The sequence below is a fragment of the Sturnus vulgaris genome, chromosome 17 (genome assembly GCF_052056855.1).
Source record: "Sturnus vulgaris isolate bStuVul1 chromosome 17, bStuVul1.hap1, whole genome shotgun sequence".
NCBI classification, from domain to species: domain Eukaryota; kingdom Metazoa; phylum Chordata; class Aves; order Passeriformes; family Sturnidae; genus Sturnus; species Sturnus vulgaris.
The window spans coordinates 7930093-7954974 of NC_142259.1; the positions used below are offsets into that span (position 1 = coordinate 7930093).

The window sequence follows — 24882 nt, forward strand, 5'->3', positions numbered from 1 at the left end:
TTCAATGACACCCTCTTTATTCAAAAATAGATATCTATGAGACATTTCAGAATATACTGCTGTCAAATGGCAGCCTATATGTCTAAATTAATTCCTAAGTCAATTAATATACAGATTTAAGCTTTTGTTAAAAAAGACACACTGTGGGGAAATCTGTTTAACCTTCAGAAAATGTCACCCAGTTCATCAGATGCCCTTTGCCCAAAAAGTAAAACAAATAAAATTAAAAACCACAAGACTTCATTTAAATTAAGCAAAATAAAACACACGCATATATTCAGAAAAAAAAAACAAAATCAAAACATTTCAATTAAAAAATAAAAAACCAGACAACTCTCTCACAGATCTGCCCAAAACACAAACGTGAGATGCCAACACATTTGTCTACATCAGTTTTTTTGACAGTTTTTGTCCTATAATGGATACACATTCAATCAATGCTCAAAATAATGGTTTAACAGCCTTGGGGTAACTCTGTGAGCTGAATCAGGATGGAAGAGTCTTTTGGTTTGGGTTCTTGAAGTTTGGTGTTGGTTTTTTTTGTTGTTTGTTTTTCATTTTTGGCAAAAGCAGAGAGAATGTACAGTGCTTAATCTAAAGTCTGGACCATAAAAGGCTGCACAGTCAAAGTGACTCAGGGAACGCATAGTTCGGCCAATGGAAAAATTCCTGTAAACTAAAGAGAAAAAAACATCTGTTGGCTGGGCAGTGAGGGTGCAAGGAGCGTAAAAAAAGGACAAAAGGAAGTGTCAGTAGGAAAAGGACGTGAGCTTCTGAACAACTGAATGATCAAAAGATGCTGTGTTGTTGTTTGCTGTACCTGAATGCTGACAGGGCTACTGAACAGCCTGCAAAATAAATTAACGCGGAGCACAACGAGCTTTGCATTGCTGCATTTTCTTCTCCTGGCTTTGACACCAGCTCAAGACCACAGGGAGGCACAGAGAGCATCTCAGCTCATTTCAGCCTCTGTCTTACAAAACCTGTGTTACCAGATCAAGTGTCTCCAGAAACAGAACCTGTTTTATAGTGAGAGGTGCTAAATTTAAACAGAATTGTATCCAGATTGGAATGGTTCAGTGATCAGAGTCCAGCTTGTCACACCTAACACACAAACTGAAATGTAACTACACCCCTGGCAGCTAAAACACTAGCCAGCAACATAATGGAATTAAGAGCTTTTAAAATTTACCTTTTTTTTACACTTTTCCTGATTATAAAAATCAACTCACAATCTGTGACACAAAATTAAGTACATCCTTCTAATATCTACATGCATGGACAGGGTACATGTGCATACAGGATATATGCATATATATGGGTCTATTTTCTATATAAATAAATATTTATACCACATTTAACTTCTGTGCATCAGACAACTTCACTAAAGCTATGGAGAGTTCATATCATTGTATTTTCAATGTAACCATCCTGAGAGCAGACCTAACAGTGCCTGTCACAGGGACACCAGCAGCTGCCACACACCATTCCAGCCTCTCAGGTCATTGAATCAAAGCTTCCATCACCATCTAATTTCATATAATGAAGAGGAAAAATGTGGTATAAATCTAAGGTAGCTAGAACAAAATTTACTTCCACTCCCACTTAGGTAACATCCAGTTCTGCTTTGCTCAGCACAGTGTAACTTATGAGTCTACCTCTAATTCACGAAGAAAAGCTGCTTATTTTTATTGCCTGTGACTTCAATTTACACCCATGCCAAATGGGAACTACCTTCACATCAGGCCACAGCATTATGAAGAACTGCAGGTTTAGGAAAAATCTTTCCCTGTACTGGTGCTGAGCAGACGCCCTCCCCTGATGCCGCCGTGGCACAGGACTTGCATGCACACAAATCCCTACGAGGCCCAGGAGCCATTCCACTGCTCCCAGAGATGGGGCTCAGAAACCCAACAGATGAGACTTATTCAGAAATAATATTTGTAGAGAGGGAAGATGCTGCACAGTCAACCTTCCTCTGGAAGCTTCCCAGGTATGTGTGCACATGATTCGTGATCTTTGTGGGGGTAACAAGCGCTAAGAGCAAACAGCAACTAAAGAGTACAGGAAAAGATGAGAGAAGTTTGCCTAAACAGACCAACCCCACTCCCTGCAGAGCTCACAAAACTCACTCCTCTTCCTCCCCTCACGTGAGCCAGTGTACACAGAGGGTGAGTACGAGCAGCCAAGAGGTTCAAAGCAGGGTCTGCAAGTTCCTTCCTACTGCAGATCTTGGAAGACTGGACTTCCAGCCGACACAGAGTCTCCTCACTTCTGCTGGTAATAATGAAAACTAGGACACATGGTTTGTTCTAGTCTGTTGAAAACAGGTCCCCAGCAGATGGCAGAGGTGCCAGACCTCCTGTGACATTGGGCAGCAGTGACAGGTCTGGAAGGCTCTGGATGTGAGATTTCAGCTCCTTGCGCACTTGGGTTACCCGAGCAAGCTTCTGCTTATATTCCTGAGGGAAAGAAACAAGAGAACAAAGATTAAGCACAGGTTAATTAACAGTGCTGTTAGTTAAGCCAGGAGTATCTTCCAGGTGAAGACTCACAGAAGGTGGCCAGGCCCTGGTGCTCTGAGCAACTGCTGGCATGACTGCAGACCCTGCCATCTGCCCCAAATTCACAGCCTGCTGACAGCTCTGGCATCCCTAAACTAATAACCCTGCCCTGCCTTACCAATTTTACATGTAAAATGTCCCCAAACCAGCAGATGCTGGGTGCAGTCGAGAGGAGTGTCAGTGCAGAGTTGCTTTATCCTTGTGTTCTTCCCCAAATACTGACTCCTAGCTGCTGCCAGAATGTTCCTCTGACACCCCTCCACTGCCAGAAGCCACAGGCTGAGGGACATCACAAGTACTACTATGCTGCCAAAACACTCATTGCTTTCAAACTTGATCAGTTTTGAACACTTAATTAATCCAATTTCCCCTTTCAAGTCATTAAATCAAACCCAAGTTTTGGTTGTCAAACAGGGTCTCCTTTATGAGCTCACATTACAACCCCAGCAGCTGTGCCATGAGACTGGCATGGCAGGGACACCATGGAAACACCTGCAGGACCACTGAATGTAAACCAGGGAAAGGCACACCCACACTGGACACAGACACTAAAATCTTCAGGATTTTATTAGAGGGGAAAAAAAGAGCAAACTAAAAATGTCCAAAGAGGAAACTTGCATGTGGTTTTTCCACAAATGGGGTCTGGATTGAGTAGTGGAAGTGCAGTAAGAAATCCCTATCCATGTGCAGAAATTCCCCAGGTCCCAGAGACACCAGTGACTTGTGATCATAATGAGAAGAGAGAGGAGTTTGGATCCTGAAAATGGAACAAAGAAAGAACTAACTGCACCTTGGTCACTTCTGGTGAGAGGTCACTTAAGAGCAGCCCACCACACATCCAAGTTATCCAGTACAGAATATTAAATAAAGACTATGTAATTTGCAAAGTTTTGTGATTCTACAGATTCACATAATAATCACAGAAGACAGCAATTGAAGGAATAAAACTCCAGTAACACATAATTTTTTTTTTAATGTGCCAGTCTTTACTCAGCTACATGTGGCCTACTTTTCATGGCACCTCCAGAATGCAGGAAACAATGAGCTTAAGAAAAAAACCATATACAGAACAGACTGCCACACAGCCAGCTAGAATATCAATTTACTTTTCATTTCTTAATTACTTGGCAAACAGAAGTTTATATCTCTGAAGATCAAATGAAACTAGGCACATGTTTAATCAAAACATCTTTCTGAAGAGTTTACAACTTTAATCCAGACTTTCTAACCTTCTCAGTGATGGAAATTCTCTTCACCTTCTCCAAACATCAAAGCACAGCAGTTCCTGTGGGGTTACAAGCAAGGAGTTTACACTCTCTGTATTTCATTATTTTGAATTAGAACAGTGAGAGCAGCCGTCAATCGCAACAACTCCCGATACCCCTGCAATGGCTATGAAAGTGTATCCCATGAATTTCCTGCTGGCACCAAGCAGGAATGTCTTTTAACAGCCTATTTCAAACTTAAATCCTTTATGAGGCTCAGTGAGTTAATATAACCAAACAAATCTGTTAACATACACAGGATATACAGTGAAATAATCAAGTCCAAACAAAGCCCTCCCAGCTCCATGCCGGGTGCTGTTCTCATGCCTAGAGAACAGTAACCAAAAAAAAAAAACCAACCTCAAGGTGCACACATTAATTTTATGAGGATTTGTCTTGTTTTAATGAAAGACAGAGAACCAGGACCAAAAAAAGAATGCACCCACATTCCTAATCACACTCTTTTCAGAATTCTTAAAGAGAGAAACAAGTCAAGAAAGTCATGAGATGAAGAAAGAAAACAAAAACAACCCCCCCCCAGATTCTTTAGCATGAATAGAGCAGCAGCAGATAAAGAGGAATGCCATGGAGGCACAGCATTCCAACACTTGGGATTCTTCTCCAAAAGAACGTTAGAGCCAACCCTGGGGAAGGGAGAGAGTGCCCAGAGTGCTCAGCTCAGGGCTGGCACATGCCCAGTGCTAGAGGCAGGAGACAGCAACACATCAGATCCTGCACACACAGCAGAGACAGCAGGAACGTCTACTGAGCTCTTCTACTCCAAATGCTGGCAGAGAGAACGTGGAAGAGGCTGGACTTGGAGATACAAGGAAGATCATCTTAAAAATAATTTTAAACCCATAATTTAGGCCATTGTCAGGGAGTGATGGATATCAAGCCAGGAAAGAATGAGCAGCATTTCCTCATCAAGAATGCCAAGCTGTCAAGAGTGAGTATCAGCAGGTATTTCCTTTTCTGTAGTAATTCCCACTAAAGATAAGAACAATAAAATAGAAGGGCAAGGCAGCTGGCAAGTCCTCCAGGTCTGATAAATGGGCAGTGAAGATCAAAAGAAGCTGCAAATTCCAGGCATAAGCCAAGAAAATACCTCAAATACGGCTTGGATTGCCAAGATCCGCACAAAACAATTATGGATTTATGGATCCAATTATGGATACACATAAAACAATTACGTAAAACCAGGTACAACCTCCATAGGAAGACTAACATCCTGCCATTTTCAGGGCAAAACTGACAAGCTGACCAGGATCCATCACTTCTCACGGATAGTGAGGACTGGGATGTGATGGCTTTTGAGCTGAGGATGATTTGCGTGACCATTAGAGTTATATTAGATGCAAACAACATTCCTTCCCCAATAGAGCTACTTAAGGGAGGGAGAATCTTGCCAATGCCTTGCCTGACATCCCAGTTCTCATGAAACACACTGATAAATGAAGAACCACCAAGATGTGTCCAAACCACACTGCTGTTGGCAAACATACAGACTTAGGAGCAATTCTGCATATTAACAGCACCAACCTGCTTCCAGTTTCACAGTTAACAGCTTCAGGTGTTTAGGAAAATATGGCTCTTAGTATGAGCTTGTTTCAGAGATACTCTGCACTGAGGCTACATGGAACACTGAGTTATCAGAAACATCCTCTCAATTTGGAGAGAGACTTTTGGATGTATATGATGACAAAAAATAAACACCAAGTCACTTTGAGAACCATATTCCTTTCAACTCTAAGTAATTCCCCCTTACTAATAAGTAAATGCATGTATTATCTAGTCAACACCAAAGGTCTAATTTTTTCAGTTTGTTTTTTAACAAGTAGTTAAAAATCAAACTAAAAAAAATAAGATAAAAATTCTCACAAGGAAAAGGGAGCAACAGCCCCCAAACCATTAAAAATTGGCTCAGAAAAACATCATTAAATTCAGGAATGGAGACTAAGGGAGTAATCCAGAAACCAAGATTTCCAAGAATAGATGAATACTTACTGGACAGATTGGATACACATCACAGAGCATGGCAGGAAACTGTCTGCTCCGTGCTTAAACCCTCTCCATCCCTCTGGGCCTGAGATGCTGTGCTGACTCCTGGCAGAGCTGTCAAGCAGTGGAGAGCCCATGAGCCGGGACAGGGAATGCTGCCTGCTCGCCTCAAGAATATGCAGCAGCAGAGACACAGAACCCCCTTCCAGCTTGAGGGCTTCTCTTTTTCCACAAGTTCTTGCCACATTCTGCAACACAGAACTCTAGAAGCAGGTTTTACGGGAAACCATGTCATTCATATAGCCCATGACATGCCTGGAAACTGCACCTTGCAGATTTTTCCACAAGGTCCTTCCGTTCCATGAAACTGAACAACACAAAGTCCAGCTAAAAAAAGCTGCTGCTTTCTGAGGCCTTCGTTTTCACTCTGTGTTGAGCTAACTGCCTCACTGCTCAGTAGGCTTATATTAAGATTAATAGTATTTGGATGTTATTTGCTTTATTTAGACAAAATAATGAGATCTCTGCTGTAAGCAGGAGTTTCAGGATGATAGAGGAATAAACTGGCACTGCGCCACACAGATGCTTTTGCTAATCAACATTTCCTTTCGGTGCGTGGCATTCTACATCCTCAGTGGCCAAGAGAATTAGATACTCAGTCCTTGAAACATGCAAAATCAGAATTAACCACTGCTGAATGAAGCTGACAGAGTGTTTCATTCCAAAGCAGCCGTGCTTAAACATTATAGAACTGACTGTAATCAACATGACAGGAAATTCATCCTGAGCACTGCTGCGTGGCCTGGTTCACCTTGTCACGTTTCACAGCACAGATTTCAGCTTATTTTGGCTCAGAGTGCGCACTGGACACATCCTCTCCTGCACAGGGTCGAGCTGGAACACGCTGTAAGTCATCACAGCAATTGCATCTACTGAAAAAACATCAAGCTAAGCATTAATGAGAATTTGGAAAGTGACTAGGAAGAGCAGCTGGTCAGGCGCAGTTTTGATACGATGCAGCTTGAGCCAGCTGTAAGAAAGCAGACCACCACAAGCCAGGGGAAAAATGCATCAGAGGCTCAGCAGAAATTTGGACAGTATGTAGTAAAGTGAGAGCCATGTGATTATATGTTCAGGTAAAACTTCTTTTTGAAAACATTAAATACACCACAGTACTGCAGCAGGTTGATTAGGTATTCCTTAGCTTCTGCTCCTTGTCACTTAACCTATGTAAAGTACTTTCAAAACATAGTCACTAGAAAAAGAACAGAAAGGAAAACTTCTGCCATTCCACAAGCTCATTGCATCAGAAGCCTCCTCAAAAGCAAAGTGAAACCAAATGCCAAGGTGAAGCCAGTTTTTCTCATTGTGCAGCAGCACTAAACCAGCAAATCTGAGGTTTTATCTGAAAGATGAAGACCAGGAATCAGAGCTTGAATGATGTATTTCCTTACAGAGTCTTCAGTTCATTTTTAGACCTTAAATTTGTTCAGTCTTGCTCTTTTAAATTTGACAAGGCTTCTTTCTTCTGCAGAGTCATTCATCTTCAGCAGAGATGGTGTTTCTGCTCCTGGCAGAATTACACACTCTCAACTCCTTTCCTTGCTCTCCTCTTTGTTTAGGACAACAGAAGAGGCAGCAGTAGAGGCCTCCACAGAGCATTTCTTCAGCTGCTGAGAATGCCTCAACCTCTGCAATGCTCAAAAGTTCTCAGAAAAAGCCCAGGCTGCTGCCACTGTATGATGGACACAAATCATCATTTCATGTGCCAAACACCTTTCCAGAAATAAAAACTGAGGGATTGCATTTGATGTTCACCACAAAAATCAATATCCAGGGCACAAGCCAACAGCTACATCTTCACCTCTCCAAGCATCTTAATACTTTTCTAGCTAAGAAAGAAAGTGGTCATACACTCGTTCACTTCAGCAAAATGTGTAACAACATTGTATGTTAATATTGTATTATTTTTATTCACTTTTGTTTAGTATTATTCTATTTACAGCACTACTGTAATTATAAATATCTACAAGCACCTACAAAGTGATAGAACTGTATCTCTGCATTATGCAAAGAAACACAGCTGTTGCCTCGAGCCATACATGACCCAAGAGACCCACATTCCCTGCAGCTGTCAGCTCACATCCCCACAGAGCAGCCTGTGCTCTTGTCCCACACCCAGAGGCACCAGTGGCTCACACCTGGCAGGACTGGTGCACAGACTGTCCCACCAGTCACCAGTTTGGTCCTACAGACCCAGGTCTGACACTGTCTGGGTGCTCCAAGCTCAAGCTCTCACTGCCAGGGTCGCCGAGCCGACCCCACTCTGCTGCTGCTTCTCACAGCTCCTCCTGGTACTTCACACATGTCAAATACTGACCAAATTCTGTTTCCTGGCAGGAACCCTAAAACTTAATCTCCTATTTCACTGTCTAAACCACTGAAATGAATATACCACACAACCCAAGAATTCCTGTCTGAGGGAAGCAGCAGCCACAAAGCCGTGCCAACAGTGACACACTACACAGACCCAGGCAGTGGAAGCAGCACAGCAATAAATTGCCTATTAACCCACTGAACTAAATTGTATTTCAAGAAAATGTGTAGTGCTGGGCATTCCAGAAAACCTCAAGTGAGAATACACTTCATCCCTCAGAGATGCATTATCAAAGAGGGTTTGCAAATTTGTGTGGGCACAGCATTAACACCTTATTAAAGGTGCCTTGAAGCCATGAATATTAAAACCCACAAATATCTAAAAACCCCAGAGCTCTCAGCAGGATTCTAAGTGACAATTTTTCAGCTGCAGCCAAGAGTCAGAATATTTCCCCTAATATTCCCTGGATCTTAAATACAGTATGTTATTTAGATTTATAGCTGCAGACATGTAAGCACACTTACTTGAGAACACACACTGCCTATGCTCCAGCGTTCCTCATGTCACCTTTCCCAGCACATACACAGAAGGTATGTGGAAGAATTGCCTTCACCAACTGCACATCAAAGCAAAAACTCTGAATGCACAATCTTCTATTTTTTCTGCCTCTTCAGATTAAAACACTCCACTCACTCCAGGTTTCTTACTGTCAGTAGTTATTTCAGGTACCCACGAAGCTTCTACACAATTTGCCATTTCCTTGTTCTACTTTTCCTTGGTTCTTCCAATCTCATCTGTTTATCTGACTTCATTTTACAGCTGCCTGGTACACCAGCATAGGATGTTCTCCCCACTACATTTCCATTTTACACAAACTACTTCCCTGGATTTTTTCTCATTGCCTGCCATGCATTCCAGAAGAGTGCTGTGACTTCAAAAGACAATTCTCCTTGAAGTTCTTCAGGCTCAGGTGCTGGAGGACAAAAAAACCTCTCCAGCTGATTATGCTCAGTAATTGTAATGGGGGAGCAACAGCCAAAAATAACACAAATCAGGAAATTTCCACTGAAGTTCAACACTCCTGTGAGATACAAGGGCACATCTCATTCTTATAGAAACAACAGCTCCTGGTTCTACACTTGTCTGAAAGTGGATTTTATTTCCTGTCATCTGCTATTGTGCATGTCCAGGCCACCTCTGATCTATTCCTGCCACGGAAGATCAAACAGCAGCTGCAGGATCAAGCCCATAATTGCAGAGCAAGATGAAGCACCATTTTAAAAGAAATTCAGTGTTCAGTTGTTGAATGACAGTATCCCCCATACCTTTCAGGAAGTTAACGTGAGGAATACTTACCTTTGAAAATACATGCCTTGTTATAGGCTCTTTAGTATCAGTTTGGGGCTAGCTGATTCTACTGACTGATAGAATTAAAGAAAATCTACCTTCTTAAGTGCTCTTAGACTACAGTCAAATTACCACAATACCACTCCCAGGATAAAGGAATCCTAATTATTACACTTTGATTTTTTCCACTGCTATCCTAAAAGCAGAGTTTGTCCATATGTTATGACCTTCAGTGTCTGTTCTTTCTCCCTTCAAATCACCAGTGTTTCTTCGCCCCCCACTGTTTCAATCCTTACTCGTGCCAGCTGTATCCATCCTGATGTGAAATTTCTTTCCAAAGCCATGTTCCTCAGCACTGTCCCTCAGCCTTACTGCAACTGATGACACGAGCTGTGACACAGGGGTTTGACATGCAGAGTATTCTGGGCATTAGCCCACAAGATACAAACACACTGAGTTTATGTATGTTTTCACTATTTGCTGTTTCATGAGGGACAGCATTAACAGGATTAGTAAACAACTGCAGCTCTTTAGACAAAAAAAGCTGCTTTTCAAAAAGACACAGATTAGCTACTTTCATTGCTATCACAGTGAAAGACTTTGTGAGTAAATAAAATACAAAAAACATCCAGAGTTATTGCCAAATTAGGTATTTGCATCTCTTAAAATATAGCCCCGACTTTCATTTCTGTCAGAAGCCCCTCTCCCCAACCAACAGCCTTGGCTAGATGAGGATGGTGAAGTAAACAATCCATCTTCTATCTGAACATACCCTCTCATCTAAGTCAGGAAACTTACAGCACAAGAGGAAAAACTCAAAGTACCAAAGATTCTGCAAAAGATACCTCAAGAGAGCAAAGCCTACAATGAGTAGATATGTAAAATTAGATTGTTTTAAGTTATTTTCTAATTTCAGACCTGCCTGAGTAAATGTTTTGGTTTTTTAATACATTTTTAATTGCTACAAGTTTCAGATCCTTCTAGTAAAATGCTTATTAGCACTACAAAGAAAAATCCAGGCTTATCAATAATGTGAGAACATCAAAGACTCAAACAAAACTGATAAGCAGATCTGGCCTGCTTTATCTGTAACCAGCATCTTCCACTGTTTATTAACCCTCTACAAGGGCAGAACAATGGAACGCTGTAATCAGGCAACATCCCTCACTGAGGTTTGAGAGCTGACACGAATATCAATTGTGCCTCATGTTCACTGCTGGAGTGGCATTTCCTGCAACTCTGTTTAGACTGCTACAGCACTGAGGCCGCCTTGTCTGGCAGAATGACAAAGATGCCAACCTAAACAGATATTTAGTAAGATCCTAATATTTAAATAGGATCATTCTTTATTTTCTAATATAGTCAAGAACTGCGTTTACACCTACCAGTGCGCAAGAAGCCTGTCCCATTGCCACCAGCAGAATTACTATAATTAACAAAGCAACTCAGCCAGCAAAATACTTAATTTTCAGGGTTACATTTCTGCCTCTGCCAGTGTTACAATTTTCAAGTAGCAGTTTTTACCAAAAGGATATTTTCCAAACGAAACCTCCGCAACTGTCACAACATTTCAGCTAATGCATTACAAATTTTAATTTCATGTTGTCATTATGGATTTCTCAGTTTCACAGTCTCAAATTGACTCAAAACTGTTAATTGTTCTGGGCCTTTAAAAATATTATTGTGCAGCATTTTGCTACCTATTTACTGCCAACACCAGTAATTATATAAAAATATTATATGTTATATAATATGATATAAAAATATCAGTCTATAATTTATGAGTTTTTTTACATACACATAGGTGTCCTTCTTTAAGCAAGAAAAACCCCAAAACTTGACCCAAGACTTCCACAGAAAATAAATCAGTTGCCAAACAAGATCTGGTTTCATGGCATCATCTGTATCCATGCCTAAAAGTGTTTTTTCTGACTCAGTCATAAGACTGATGCTATGCTTGAAGAAATTCAGTCACAAGGCATTGAGAAACTCCAATATAAACACAGGCAAAGAAAACACTCCGAATGAATTTTATCTGGGAACAAAGTTGCCGAGCTGTCAGAGGATGAGGTTTGCCATGAGAGTAAACAGAGACTGCAATTGCTGCAGCTCAGTCTCCTTCCAGGAGATTTTGTCCTCCACATCCCCTCCCATCCCACCCCGCAGCAGCTGCTCATCACCAGCACCGCGGTGCAGAGAAGCCTTAATGTGCCGCCAAGGGGCAGTTTAGCAGATGGCAGAGTGACATACAACCACAGTCATTAATTAAAACTCCTTGCTAGTCCCACTACGTGCTGCTGAAAGAACTTCCATGGAGAAGGCACGTTTTGGATAAACAGCTGTAAACAGCTGTAAACAGCCTCTAATGCTGGGCAGAGCAGGGGGACTCACTTCAGCCCCAGGCTGTTGTAGGGTCCTGCCCTCCCTGTTCAAAGGAGCTGCACAGGAAACACAAGTCATTGTCTTTCACTACCAGCCCCATTTACACTGCACCACAGAAGCTGTGGGTATGTGGCTGTTAAAGGATGGAGGAGATCTGGCTTAAACTGCTTCCCCCAAACAAGCAGGGGCTCAGGAGGCAGATGAAGGACACCCAACCATCAGGAAAAATAACAAAAAATCTAAGCAGTATATTAAAAAAAAAAAATCAACTAATTATGGCAAAGGGAAGTTAATTTTTTGAAAAAAGGACATGTCATAACAAAATAAGGTATGTGTTAGGCAAGTCTATTTTTCTTTAAGAAGCATAGAGCTCCGGGCTTTCCAGGTGCATTGAAACATCTAGACTGAACATCAGAATAGATTTGCACTCTCCAGATACGACACTGCTTTCTTAACCATTCTACTCCAAGTGTAATGACAACTAGAACCTAGATAACCTAAAACCAAAAGTACAGATAACACCTGGAATTAAGTGTAAAGGTAAGACCTGGAATCACATAAAGATAACACAGGAATCGTGTAAAGATAACAGCGGCAATCATCTCCCTCGGGAAAAACCCATAGATTAGGAGTCCAGGGCGAGCATTTAGCGAGCCAATTGTTTTGCCAGCTCTGGTAACGCGCACTCACCTCCAGCTTCTTCTCCTTCTCCATGAGCACATCCTTCTGGTTCTGGGTGTACTCGATGAGCATCCGTGCCAGCTGGCGCCGGTCCTCCAGCTCGGCCGCCAGCCGCCCGTTGTACTCGGCCAGCAGCAGACACGCCTCGTCCACCGTCTTCGACAGCCGCTCCGCAGCCTCCTTGTCTGCGTGCAAAAGCGTTGGGTGACTTAGAGGACAAAGCTTAAAACTTCAAATTGTTGACAGAATGGCTGCAATTCGTGAGCCGCAGGCACAATAACATCTTGTTCGTAAATATACTTCTGGCTTGACAGGAAAATAAGGGCTGTTATCCCAGGGATATACAGGAAATAGGACATACACCCTTCGTGGGCTGTATTTTAGACACTGACATAACTGACTATGTAATCCTTGCAGAGGTATCAATGAAAGCAGGGATATAAATCTGTGAATAGTAAGCCTCTATGAACAGGTTAATTTAAATGTTAGGAAGTACCTTCAAGTAAACAAATCTACATTTAAACAGTGTGCACTTGTTAATTCCCCTTATATATGAGTAATTTCAAATGCATTGACACAAATCTAAGAATTGCACACAGTCCAGTTGGACACTGTAAGAATATATTATGAACAGCCAAATAAGTGATAATTCATAATGAGTTCTAAATTAAAACTACCTCCAGGAACAAGAGTCAAATCAGTTCAAGCTCTAAATGCTTCTATTAAAATTACTTTTCAAATGCAATTGCTGAAGTTAATTTAAACAAAGACTGACAGATTAAGGGGGTAGCAATTTGCCTTTCCCACAGCAATCAAGGAGTACGTGTGTACTCAGCAGTCTGGTAGAACTCAAAAATATATCAATCAAGGACTATGTGTGTACTCTGCACAGTCTGATAAAACTTCAAGATATCTTAACAGTTGAAGTGCTCAAAAGCAAACACATCCACTTGAGAACTCTGGCCTAATTTCCTTTATATTCTTGCAAAATGCTGATGATGCTCTCAAAGTACCAAAGCCTCAGTCCAAGCCAAGAAAATGGAAGTAGCTATGTAAGCTTAATCTTCAGCGTTACTTCACAGGATTGCTATCTGTTAATTACCCCGGAACTACAAAGCAAGGACACAAAAGCAGGAATTCACTCCACTATACATTGTGATTATTAAAAAAAAAAAAGTAAAAAAAAAAAAAACACACTTTGATTACTAAGTTATTCTTTGGACCTGTGTTCATTCATCTTCCAGTCTCATACCTGTAATTTTCTCCAGTAATGAAACGTCTTGAACTTCCTGAGGCAGGGAAGCAATTTTTTGCCGCACTGTCGCATCTCCTGACGCTGCATTTTCCAGGTCTTGTAGGGCTTTGATCAAATCCTCGGTCTACAAGGAAGCCAACAGTAAAACCAGGTAACTTTAACCACATCCACTTCCCAGGGATGTGGTGACTGCAGAGGAGCTCACCCACCTCTAAAAAGGCACCACCTGGGGAATATTTCCTTCAAGAAAATTTCAACCTAACACAAGGAGTATTCATTGAGTATACACTATCCCAGTGTTTAGCTCCTCCTGCATAATTACAGCAGGGTCATCCTTTTTCAAGGATCTGCAGTGGGAAACTTCTCATCCCAATTAAGAAAAGTGATCATTTAAGACATAGCTGAGAAGGACATGACCACACCAGTCTGAGAGAACCACCAGCTCTGTGTGCTGCCTCAAGCTGGGATTGAATCTTCCACTCAAGCATCCCTAACAGTCTCTTTGCCTCCCCGGAGTGTACAAGCACCTTTTTGTTCTGTTCCAAAGCTGCATTCTGACAGAGCAAAAACATCCAGCATCAAATTTCCATCAGTCCAAACAACACTATATTAGATTTCCATCATGACAAGGTTTAGAATTCTGTAACTTGTTACCGACTATAAACTCCAATGATGATAAAAGCTCTTCCTATAAAGCAAACTTTGTCATCTGATTTTGTAAAGCCATGGCTCTCCTCAACCAGCTCCCTGCAAGCTGAACTGGGCCCCTCAGCTCATCTCTCAGCTGGCTTTAGTGCACTGAGGAAACATGTGTCAGTCTGAATTAATTCAGTCAAAATGCATCCAAACTTTAAGAGGACAAGGATGAGGACAGCTAGGAGGACCATCCCTGACATGCTGTATATCCTCCTTGCTCCAAAAAATTTAAAACAGAGAAACTCCCTGAACAGGAAGAACAAAGTGTTGCTTTTTATTTTAAAAATCCTGAAGTAGGGGAGGGTTTTGAAACAGAACACTAGGCCCATAAACACAAGCACTGATTTTTAAACTACAGTTCAATAGTTTGAAAACTAATCAAAACACTGACAAATTTTAAATAAATATTTTCTTAATCTGAAAACCAAAGAGGTCCATTACCTAATATTTACTACTTCCTTGCAAACTGCAAATGATTTCCAACAGTAACAAGAGAAAACATAAGCTGCAAGGCATCTGGAGGTAAAAACAACAAAATTTTCACTTATTTCCTTGACAACTGTTACTTATTTTTATTTTTCGATGTTTACAGTTTACCAGATGGATGGTGTAATTTTTTTATCCCCTTCAAATAGACTCTGGGCTAACATATGTTCATTCTGTAGCCTCAACTGGCCACAATGATTTTCTATTTCATTCCAAATATTTCCACACCAGTAACATGGAGTATCTAAAGTCTTCAGTGCTGGTTTTCCTACCAGTTCCATACAAACATAAAAATGTTGTGCTTCATAATAATTTATGGAAAGATATGGCCTACAAAAGAAAATTGTGTATTTACTGTTCACAGCTTTAGGTTTTTAGAGGTTACACAATGATTTCAACAAGAATTTAAAATATGGCCTGTTCTTCTAGCAGTCTTCTCAGATAATTTCCTGGAAGCACTATTCAGACCTTGGAATTGCTCAGAAGTGACACACTATTGGAGTAAGAAAAAGGAATCTGCATTTCGCAGGGACTTCTCAACCCCAAGCTGTATCTGGCCACTAAACCCATTTCACTTGTTGTCAGCTCCACCTTGTGGCTGTGACACAGGGGAGGTGGCCATATGGCTTCCAGAGGTCCTCCCAGGCTCAACCCATTCCACATACCAGCAGTGGCCCAGCACTGGGGTCTTGGGGTGAGTAGCTCCCAGGGTAATCATCATCTTCCTCCTCTTGTATTTGCTGGAAAGTTCGCTTTAAAGACTTCTTCTCCTCTGCAACTGAAGACATAGAAACAACTCATTTGGATGCCAGCTCTGCCCACTTTAACTATCTCTACTTCAAAGAATTACACCAGATGGATGCTCTGATGATTAAGCCCTCTAGGGGATGACCACAGCTGGACTTTAATGTTGGCATCATATTCCAAACACTCAAATGCAAAACAGTAATAAAAGATTGATTTTTTTTCCCCCCATGTATCACTGTACATGCCAGCCTGAGGACACAGGAGCAGTGTGCACTTCCTATGTGTTTGTGGCTCCCACAATGAAAATAGGAAAGGCAAATAAATGTGCTATTTGTCAATAAATTACAGATTTCAACCCTCAGATACTCAGGCTAACACTGAGTGTACAGGTGAGGATTTCTATCAGTAGAAATTCAGCATTGATGCGAAGGTACATAAGGACAGAAGAATTTCAAGTTATCTTTCTGCATCAACTGTATGCTCACTGTGGTCCCACAATCAACACAATAATTGCTGGTTATTCAACATTCCATTCTTTCATCAAACTAAGGGCTCCAGGACAGTTCTGTGAAACTACAACTCCAAGATGTGACAACATCTTGTGATTGCAATAACAGCGATGGGCAAAGGGTGAACTGATCTCCAAGCAGGTAACCTGCAACAATTCAGAAACAGGGATGTCATAAAGCAAGACAGCATTGGTTAAATGAACCTCAGCATGGCAAACATTAGCTTGAAAGGGAAGAGATGGTTTATTTAAATGAGTCAGAAGTCATAATGAAGCCTTTGATCCAGCCACAGAACATTCAAAAGAAGGTAGATAATTTTTCAGACTTGCCACCAAAGATGGTAAGATACAGGGTAATTTGTAAGAAATCTTTGGACAGTCTTAAGAACATCTATTCAATGGAATCAAGTCTTGCCAAGATAATCAAGGAGTTCAAGAACAGTATATACTCTGATTCATGGGAAAATCCAAGACCAATTTAAAGCAAAACCAGGTTGTCCTATTCTAATGGGAACCAAACAGAAAGGTCGTCCTTTAATGCAGAGTTTTGCCTGCCTTGTCAGGTGGGACAGATGAAAAAGCTTCATTCTAATGGAGAGAAATCAGAGGAGCTGTTACATCTTGCTTGCTGGGAAAAGAGCTGAACGACCTTCCCACAGACACAAACACATCTGGCAGAGAACAGACACACTCAATGGAAGGCAAAGCAGCACACAAAAGTTACCCTAAACTAAAGGAATTGTTGCTGTTTGATAGGGCAAAGCTACCTAGGCTAGAAAAAGGACAGCTAATGCTTATATGTATCCAACTGACGTATGAGTGCTTGACAATCTGACTGACAAGCCAGTGAGGCACCAGATCAACAAGGAAAACAGCTGCTGCCCACAGAGATCTGCAAGAAACACAAGTTGGGTTGAACAGGAGATGAGCAGATGATAAAGTGGCCAAAGAGAGCATTTAAAATTACCCAGCCCAACACAACAGGTCATCAATATTTATCACTTGTATGTACTTATCATAAAATAATTAACCAACAGAGGATACACATGAGCCAACCAACAGATGAATGCATGACCACAGCGATCACACAAGTGAAATTAAATTGAGAGCTGGGATTCAAATTGCTAAAGAGTTATTCCTGCTGTGTTGCCAACTGGTCTACCACGAGACACAGCATTACACTTGCTCACCACTCTGATACAGAGGATTCATTGAATATTCCATCTGAACAAGGCCAAGTGAGTCTGACTGAAACCACTCTGAAACTGGTGGTGCTAAGCACCTGAAAACCTAAGCACCACTCACTGGAGAATTCTATAAACACTATCCCAATTTCATCAAAATAGAAAAAAAGCCCTACACTTATCTGCAAACTCAAGAGCATATGGAGCAAAAGGACCCCTGAAAGAGAAGCACAGCACAGATTATAATATACCCTGCTTGGGTAACTTAAAAAATCTGCCAGACAGAAGTAGTTTTAACCATCACAGTCTACACTAGCAAAAAACATGTCAAATCCAGCCACAGAAGGGGAAAACAAGCACTGAGAACATCCAGAATTAATCAGAATGTAATGCATATCCAAAACAATCAAGATAACCTTGTAGAATACAGACAGCTTCTTCCATGAAAACCAAGAGCCCACCTTGACACGAACATAAAGAAGACAGAGAAACCCCAGTAAGTCAGCTCTCCTGCTTTGCTTTGCTCTTCACAGAAACTAAACTACTCCTGAAAAGTCTCCAAAGGGCAAAGCACTCTCCATTTCTCCAAAACAACAGATAACTGCTCTCCTAACAGCTTTGCAGTGACACTCCAAGATGTGGTTACCTTGCTGTTGCAGAGTCCACAGACACTGACAAAAGTATTTCTGCACCAATTATTATGATACAAACCATCTCTGCTGGCTTGAAGGAAGGTTACAGTGTCAAAGGCCTTGCTGACAACTATGAGCTTCTCTTGTCAGCTGGACACCTGAGGGATCTTCCCAGCTCAGGTGCTCACTTTTTTGTTCATAGCTCTTGATCCCTGTTCAGAGGTAAACAAGCTTCTAATGAGCCAGCACCCCCTCCAACCGTTCCAAACCCTCTCTCTTTGGGGGTAGATTACTTGTGGTTGCTGAAGTTCTCATTAAAATATATATATTTGTTGGGAGCCTCTCCTAGGGTGAGCACAACTGGAGCTGAGCTGCTCCAAAATCATAACTAACCTGTGTCCAGGTGCTTTTATTTCAGCTACCCTCAGAAGCCTACCTGCCTGCTCTCCTCTCTGTTCTTCCCCATATTTTAATACAGGTCTGACTTTCTGTACCAGAATTTGCAGCATAAATACAATGAAAGCAGTCAGGGAGCAGCTCAGTTTTGTGTTAAGAGTGACATCACATTCACATTCAAGGACCTTCTTCAACTGCTTGTTATAAAGACAACAAAAAGAAAATACATCAGCTATATATATTGGCCATACTGCCTGAAGGGTTTCACATCAAACCTTTAAGACCTAGTTTTTCCAGTCTTTGAGAGAAATGGGTATTTTTTCTCTTCCCTATTGCTTGTGAAAAGAAACATTCTAATAAAAATGAGAAAAATGAGAAAGCAAATGCAAGCTTAATGAATACATTTAGAAATAAAACAACGTATCAATATTCAAAAGCTCATTTCCATGCATATGCACATCTCCTTAAGGAACCCCAAAGACTAAAATCTGGTAGTCAGCTGCACCACTGAGCAGTCAAACCAGGGAATACAATGCTTAGAAAGGGCTGGTTGTCTTACCCCTCTGTCTCTCTGAAGGGAAATCAGCTCAGCTCCACAGCAGGAACTCAGCATGTGCAGACAACTGAATTGCTGTGCATTACCCAAGGCCTTGCTACTCACAAAACAAGAAACAAACCGTACCACTGAAACACTCACTGATACAGGACTCCACTACATTTTGGCAAATCTCACAACTCTAAGTGGTGATTTCAAGACAAGCAGAGCCATTCTTCTCAGAGAGAAGCACCCACCAGCCCAAGAATTTAAGACACTGCAGTATGAAAAATAACAGAGAAGTACCTGCACTGACCTGTTGCCATACCTCGGGCTGAAGAATAGTTGTTATCCCAGCACCAGGTGTTACCAACAGCACCAGATGCCCTTAAGGAGCTCCAACATTTTAACAGCACAGCTTGCACCAATCTACAGACATTAACATTGCCTATTTCTCAGCTGTGTCTACCTTGGGAGTCCACAAACCCAGAAGGCCAGAATGGCTTTGGAGAAGCACTGGACTATGGTTTTCCACATTCATGACAATTGCTCTATCTGTAAACCAGGACACCTTAATCTCCATCTTGCTTATATTCACCTGTTTGAAATGAAATACAGTAGCCACAAAAAAGCCTTCTGCAACTCACCAGAAACTCAAACACCAATTTATCTCAGAAATCCATTAAACCCCCAGGTGAAACTAGCTCATACTATCAAGAAGCTCATTTGCACACACGCCAGTCAAAGCATGAAAAAATCTACAGGATAACTCTGCCGAATTTTTCAAATTTCTTTTTGACCATGAATTGACAAGGCAGTAGCATTCACACTCATAAAAAGGCCTGAACTTTCCTTCAAATAAAAGATACTACATTAATACTTCTAATCACCCAGGCAAAAACTAAGTTTCTTGCCAAGTGAAGCTGTGCACACAGCAGTTCTTGAAGGGTTTGTATTCCTTTACTCTGCTTCCCACAGACAAAGATCTGTTACGCTTAGGAAGTTTGGTTTTGTACAAATGTTTTTAAGTTGAGAAGACAACAGTAGCAGAAGTGGTTGATACCATCAACCAAAGGGAAAGGACACTGAGCCACAGTTGGTTGCCAGGTGACCAGGAAATAACACGTGCTGTCAATTACCAATGCCTTTAGATTAAAAGTTAAACACTTGTGAAACAGTTACCCAGGTACACTAAATTAAAGTTTCAAATCCTCAGTTAATCAGGTCAGGGTTATCAGGAGTGTAAATTCTGGCCTTTAGTAACACATAGGTGCCTCATTCACTGCACCCAGACAAGAGGAACCCCAACATGAGCCAGTTCATGCAGAGACTGTTCACCTGCACCCCCCAGAGCACAGACTCCCTCTGTCTCCATACAGATGGGACAACCCCTTTGGTCACAGCAGTTTGAGGAAAAATTGCAAAAATCTTTCAAAAGGTATGCCTCAATCAGGGGCATGTAGAAGGGCACTGGTGTGAGCTGCTAAAGCATCCATCCAGCAGTCCTGCCCAAAGCAGTGGGTGAAAAAGCACAAAGCTACAGCCAGAGGTATCTTCACATACAGATCTCACTTATGCTCATATCTTCATATTAATTCTACATTAAATACCAACTCAATCAGACCTTCTTTTCACCACCTAAGAATGGCGTATGAGCCTTTTACTAATGACCAAATCAACTCTCTCACACCATCAGAATTCTATGGGGAATAGAAAAAAATATGACCAGAGCAGCAAGGTCATTCCAGCTCATTTGAAGACACTGACACTTCATAGAATGGCTTAAGAAAAGGGACCTTAAAGGCCACTTCGTTCCAACTCCCATGCCATGGGCAGGAACACCTGCCACAAGACCAGCTTGTTCAGGGCCCCATCCAACCTGGACTTGAACACTTCCAGGAATGAAGCATCCACTTCCTTCAGCTGTAAGGTGGACACATATTCCCTTAATCAGAACACTCCTGATTTTTAATGAACCTCACCTTCCATGGTTCAGGCATCCCACTGCTCCCCTCTTTTCACTGGAGCACTACCAGTGAAACACCTCCAAGTGCTATAGAAGAGGCAAGATCTGCCAAAGCAGTAAATCAAAGTACAGTAAACACAAGCTTATTATGCTCAGTTTCTCACAGGTCTCATGCAGTAATAAGGTTATACCTGTGATTTTCTAATGATATTAAATTACGCAAAGTTAAGAGTTTTCTCCAAATGACATCAGCTGGCATAAGAAAAAAAAGAGACCAGACAAGCTTCTTGGGCATATATTCCAGACTTCAACTATTCAAAACTCCTTGCTGCATCATAATAAAATACAGTAACTATGGAAAACAAAACAATTAATATGTGAATGAAAGCACTAACAGTATTAAATAAGACACACTAATAACCCAGCTGAGCAGTCTCAGAGATGCAGAGTGGGACACTTGACTTGAGGTGGACACAACGGTTCCCTGCGTGACTGACTTGCTTTCACCCCAAAAGGCAGCCCTGGAGCATTGTATCTGCACAAGCAGCACCAGACATCACCCCCAGGTAAGCTCACTGCCAGCCCCAAGGCAAAGGACAGCACACCTGCAAATCAGAACTGAGAGTTTAATGAAAATCAGACTTCTCAACACAGTCCTGAAAAATTTCCATGACCCAGCTCTGGGAACAACTCAACTAAACAAACCTAGAGCTCAACTCCTCACAGTATTTCCAGTGAAACATGCACCAATTTAAAAACAAAACACACATGACAAGCAATATGCACTCACCTTTAGTTTGGGGGCTGTTGGAGTCTTCCATAGACAGTTTGAGCTGCTGGATGAACTCGCTGCCATACACACTCCTCTCCTGCCAGATGTTCAGCAATCGTTCCAAGGGCTTCTTGCAGCCCTCGTCTGCTTCTCTGTTCAAAGATTAGGAAATCATTACAGTTCAGCTGATCAACACTCCTTATGTTTTCAGAGAGCATCTTCCAAACTGGCAGCTGCACCCATTGCAATATGGGAACATTTGGAGAGAATCTTGCTCATATTGTCTGAGACAAACGGTGCAAAACACACTTGTGGCCAACTTTCCCCTTTATTTGACCTAAAGATTGCCTGGAAGTGCCCCACCATTCCCACCTCAAAGTAAGGGCAGAAAAGCTGCGAAAGAAGAAAGTTGCTATCATTTACAATTTGCAATAAGAGTTTATAAAAAGCCTTGACGCTGACAAGTTTGACACTCTAGGTATTAACTTTAAACAGTTATTTCAGCCAGTAACACCCCAGTTAAAATCAGGTTGATTGGATCATTAGGCAGTTAAATGCTGTGACAGCCAGCCAGCCCTCCAGAACAAAGACCCAGAGCATTAATGTTGTTTAGCTGAGATAACGGGACTTATTATGCTGTTTAGACATAACCTTAACTAAACAACAGTGCATTTTTTGATAAGGTGGTGGCTGTATCACTTCTTCCCTTTCAACTGTGAAATCCTTCCTTCCTCCCGCAAGGATATTACTGATCAAGGTAACACACAAAGAAACTGCTCAAACCAGTAGGCTGGTGAGAATCCAGTGACCCAAAACATCAGCTCTTTTAAAGTCTTTTGACAATGGGGCAGAGCCATTCATTATGTGGCTTTAATATACACACCCAACTGTTGAGTTCCACTGCCCATAAACAGATCTGCCAGATCTTTAAGTAACAATTGAAATAAAGTCCATAGGAGCTGCACATAGAGAACAAATATGTGAAGCGTGAAGGACTGGTTCACACACAAAGTTAGTCATTTACACTAAACAGTCCCCAACCACAAAGCAGTCAGGATCCAATCTCTACTACAGAGAGGGTACAAGCATCCCCTAGACTTAAGAAGAAAACAAAATCCAATTGAATTAAACTTTGAATAACAAGAATGCAAATCCCTAGAGAGGAAAGCTGAAGAAATACAGCAACATACCTGGCAACATGAGAAAATGCATCCACGAGAACAGATTCAAATTCCCTGGTAAATTCAGGACCTTTCCTCTTACTATTCTGGATGACATCGTTTGCTAAATACAGGAAAGTAAGTTTCCTACTTGATTTTGCTGAGAAAGGGGAAAAAGAAAAGAAAAGAAAAAAGGAAAAAACAAAAGGAGAGTTTGCATTTATTTCCCACTTCTTCCACCTGGAATCATTAACAGGGCTTTCAAAGTTGTTTATAGCTTTGCAGTCTAAAAACAAAGTTCAAAACATTTCTATGCTACCAAAGGAAATCAGGGGCTTTCAAGTCAAGTATTTCTCAATGTCCTCACTTCTGCTCTGTTTTAATTAATTCACAAAGCAAACATGAGTTTTTGCACACAGTGATACTTCAACTCTGAAAAACCAATAAATTTTAAACACAATTAAAACAAGTTGTTCTAACCCACCAGCAAACTAATAAAAGAATTTGTTTACTTTTTTATTAGTTAACTTCAGGAAAAATACTTGAATAAAACGGTGTAATTCAGAATTGAGTGAAACTGTAGGATAAAATTATTGTGGAAACTCAAGTTTTACAAACAATGCTCCAAACATCAAATTTCTTCAATACACCTTAAATTTTGTTATTTTGACACCACCAGTTTCTATTTCAATATGGCCAGAACTGGGGAGTTTCACTGCTCCCCCAAGGAAAACAACCATGAACACAAGGCAGAAAACAAAGATGCTCGTTTCCACAACAGGGCAAACACAGATCTTCCAAAAACTCATGAATAAACTACAAATGGCAGAAACTAGCAGTCACATAGGAGACACCCCAGCTGCTCCAAGGGGCTCACAGTGGTGGTGCCCGCAGGGGAATGGTGGCACTGGAAGCTTTCAGAGCTGCACCTGGGGACAGGGCATCCACACAGAATCCCAGAATGGTCTGGGCTGGAAGGGACCTTAAAGATCACCTCGTTCCTACCCCCTGCCATCAGCAGGACCACCTTCCACCAGGCACTGGCACTCTCCCTTGACTTCAGGATGAAGCCATCTGGGAAATTACCTTTTGTTAATCTGAAAGAAAAACACGCACAAAATATTTCTGGATGATAACACCGACGAGTTTTATAGACTTCTACAACTACTTTTTCTTTGCTTATCTCTTTTCACTAGTTCTATAATGCGTGAGTTGTATGAATCCAAAATGGAGCCAAACAGCCAGAGCACTTCTAAGGGAACGTAACTCGTACATCTCTTTTTAAACACCCAAACCGCCCGCCCAGAGCTGAGCATCCTCTCCCTCTCAACCCACACTTGGCTGTGCTTCCACCCTTTGCCTTCCCAAAAACGCCGCCTGTATCACCGGAATACACCCCTCACACGTGGTATTCCCCCCGAAGTTTAGTAAACAACAACAAAAGCATGTAAACAGCGCCCAGGCTCCCACAAACTCCCGAGGCACCAACTTCTCCCAGCGCCGGCCCGAGAAGCTCCGCCAGGAAGAACCGGCCGCGCTCCCCGGCAGCTCGGCGGGCGGCCCCGGTACCTCGGGGCGGGGGCTGCCAGAGCGGCCCCCGCCGGACAAACCCCCCGCGCACCTTTGCGGAGCTCCCGGTGCCAAACGGCGACGATGGGCCCCGCGTGCTTGCGGTGGTGGATCAGCCACAGCGAGAGCGTCTGCACGCTCTGCTGAGAGTTACTCAGCTCCGACAGCTTCTTCTCCAGCGCCGACTCCGAGAAGGAGGACATGGGGCCGGGGCTGCTCCGCCCGCGGTGGGGGCGCGGCGCGGCCTCACCGACAACAACTCGCCGGGGCCGCCGCCACAAGATGGCCGCCCGCGCCCTGACCCCGCCGCGGGGCGAGGGGCGGCATCGTACGGAGCGCCGGAGGGAGCCGGGCCTCAC

The 24882-nt window shown here is 42.1% G+C and overlaps 1 protein-coding gene across 2 annotated transcripts; it reads right to left on the bottom strand.

Moving 5' to 3' along the window:
* On the bottom strand, positions 1–24809 carry RPRD1B (regulation of nuclear pre-mRNA domain containing 1B). Of its 2 annotated transcripts, XM_088174899.1 has the most exons (8): positions 24576–24745; positions 22985–23114; positions 21813–21946; positions 15720–15832; positions 13870–13996; positions 12627–12802; positions 3794–3849; positions 1–2462 (listed from the first exon to the last, which is right to left on the bottom strand). In XM_088174899.1, exons 1-7 carry the CDS (start codon positions 24724–24726, stop codon positions 3817–3819), a joined length of 864 nt encoding a protein of 287 aa, XP_088031025.1. In that variant the 5' UTR covers positions 24727–24745; the 3' UTR covers positions 1–2462; positions 3794–3816. The 2 variants fall into 2 exon arrangements, with proteins under 2 accessions (XP_088031025.1, XP_014745577.1); XM_014890091.2 differs by lacking the exon at positions 3794–3849 and having other exon boundaries at positions 24576–24809.
* Between the last annotated feature and the right edge of the window lie 73 nt (positions 24810–24882).

Excerpts from the sequence above, each read along its gene's own strand:
- RPRD1B (XM_014890091.2), bottom strand. The coding sequence starts at position 24,726 with ATGTCCTCCTTCTCGGAGTCGGCGCTGGAGAAGAAGCTGTCGGAGCTG. Across the intron at positions 15,833-21,812 it reads CAACAGCCCCCAAACTAAAG|TTGCAGAGGAGAAGAAGTCT; the intron begins GTGAGTGCATAT and ends CTATGTCTTCAG. Across the intron at positions 12,803-13,869 it reads ATTACTGGAGAAAATTACAG|ACAAGGAGGCTGCGGAGCGG; the intron begins GTATGAGACTGG and ends TTTTGCACGCAG.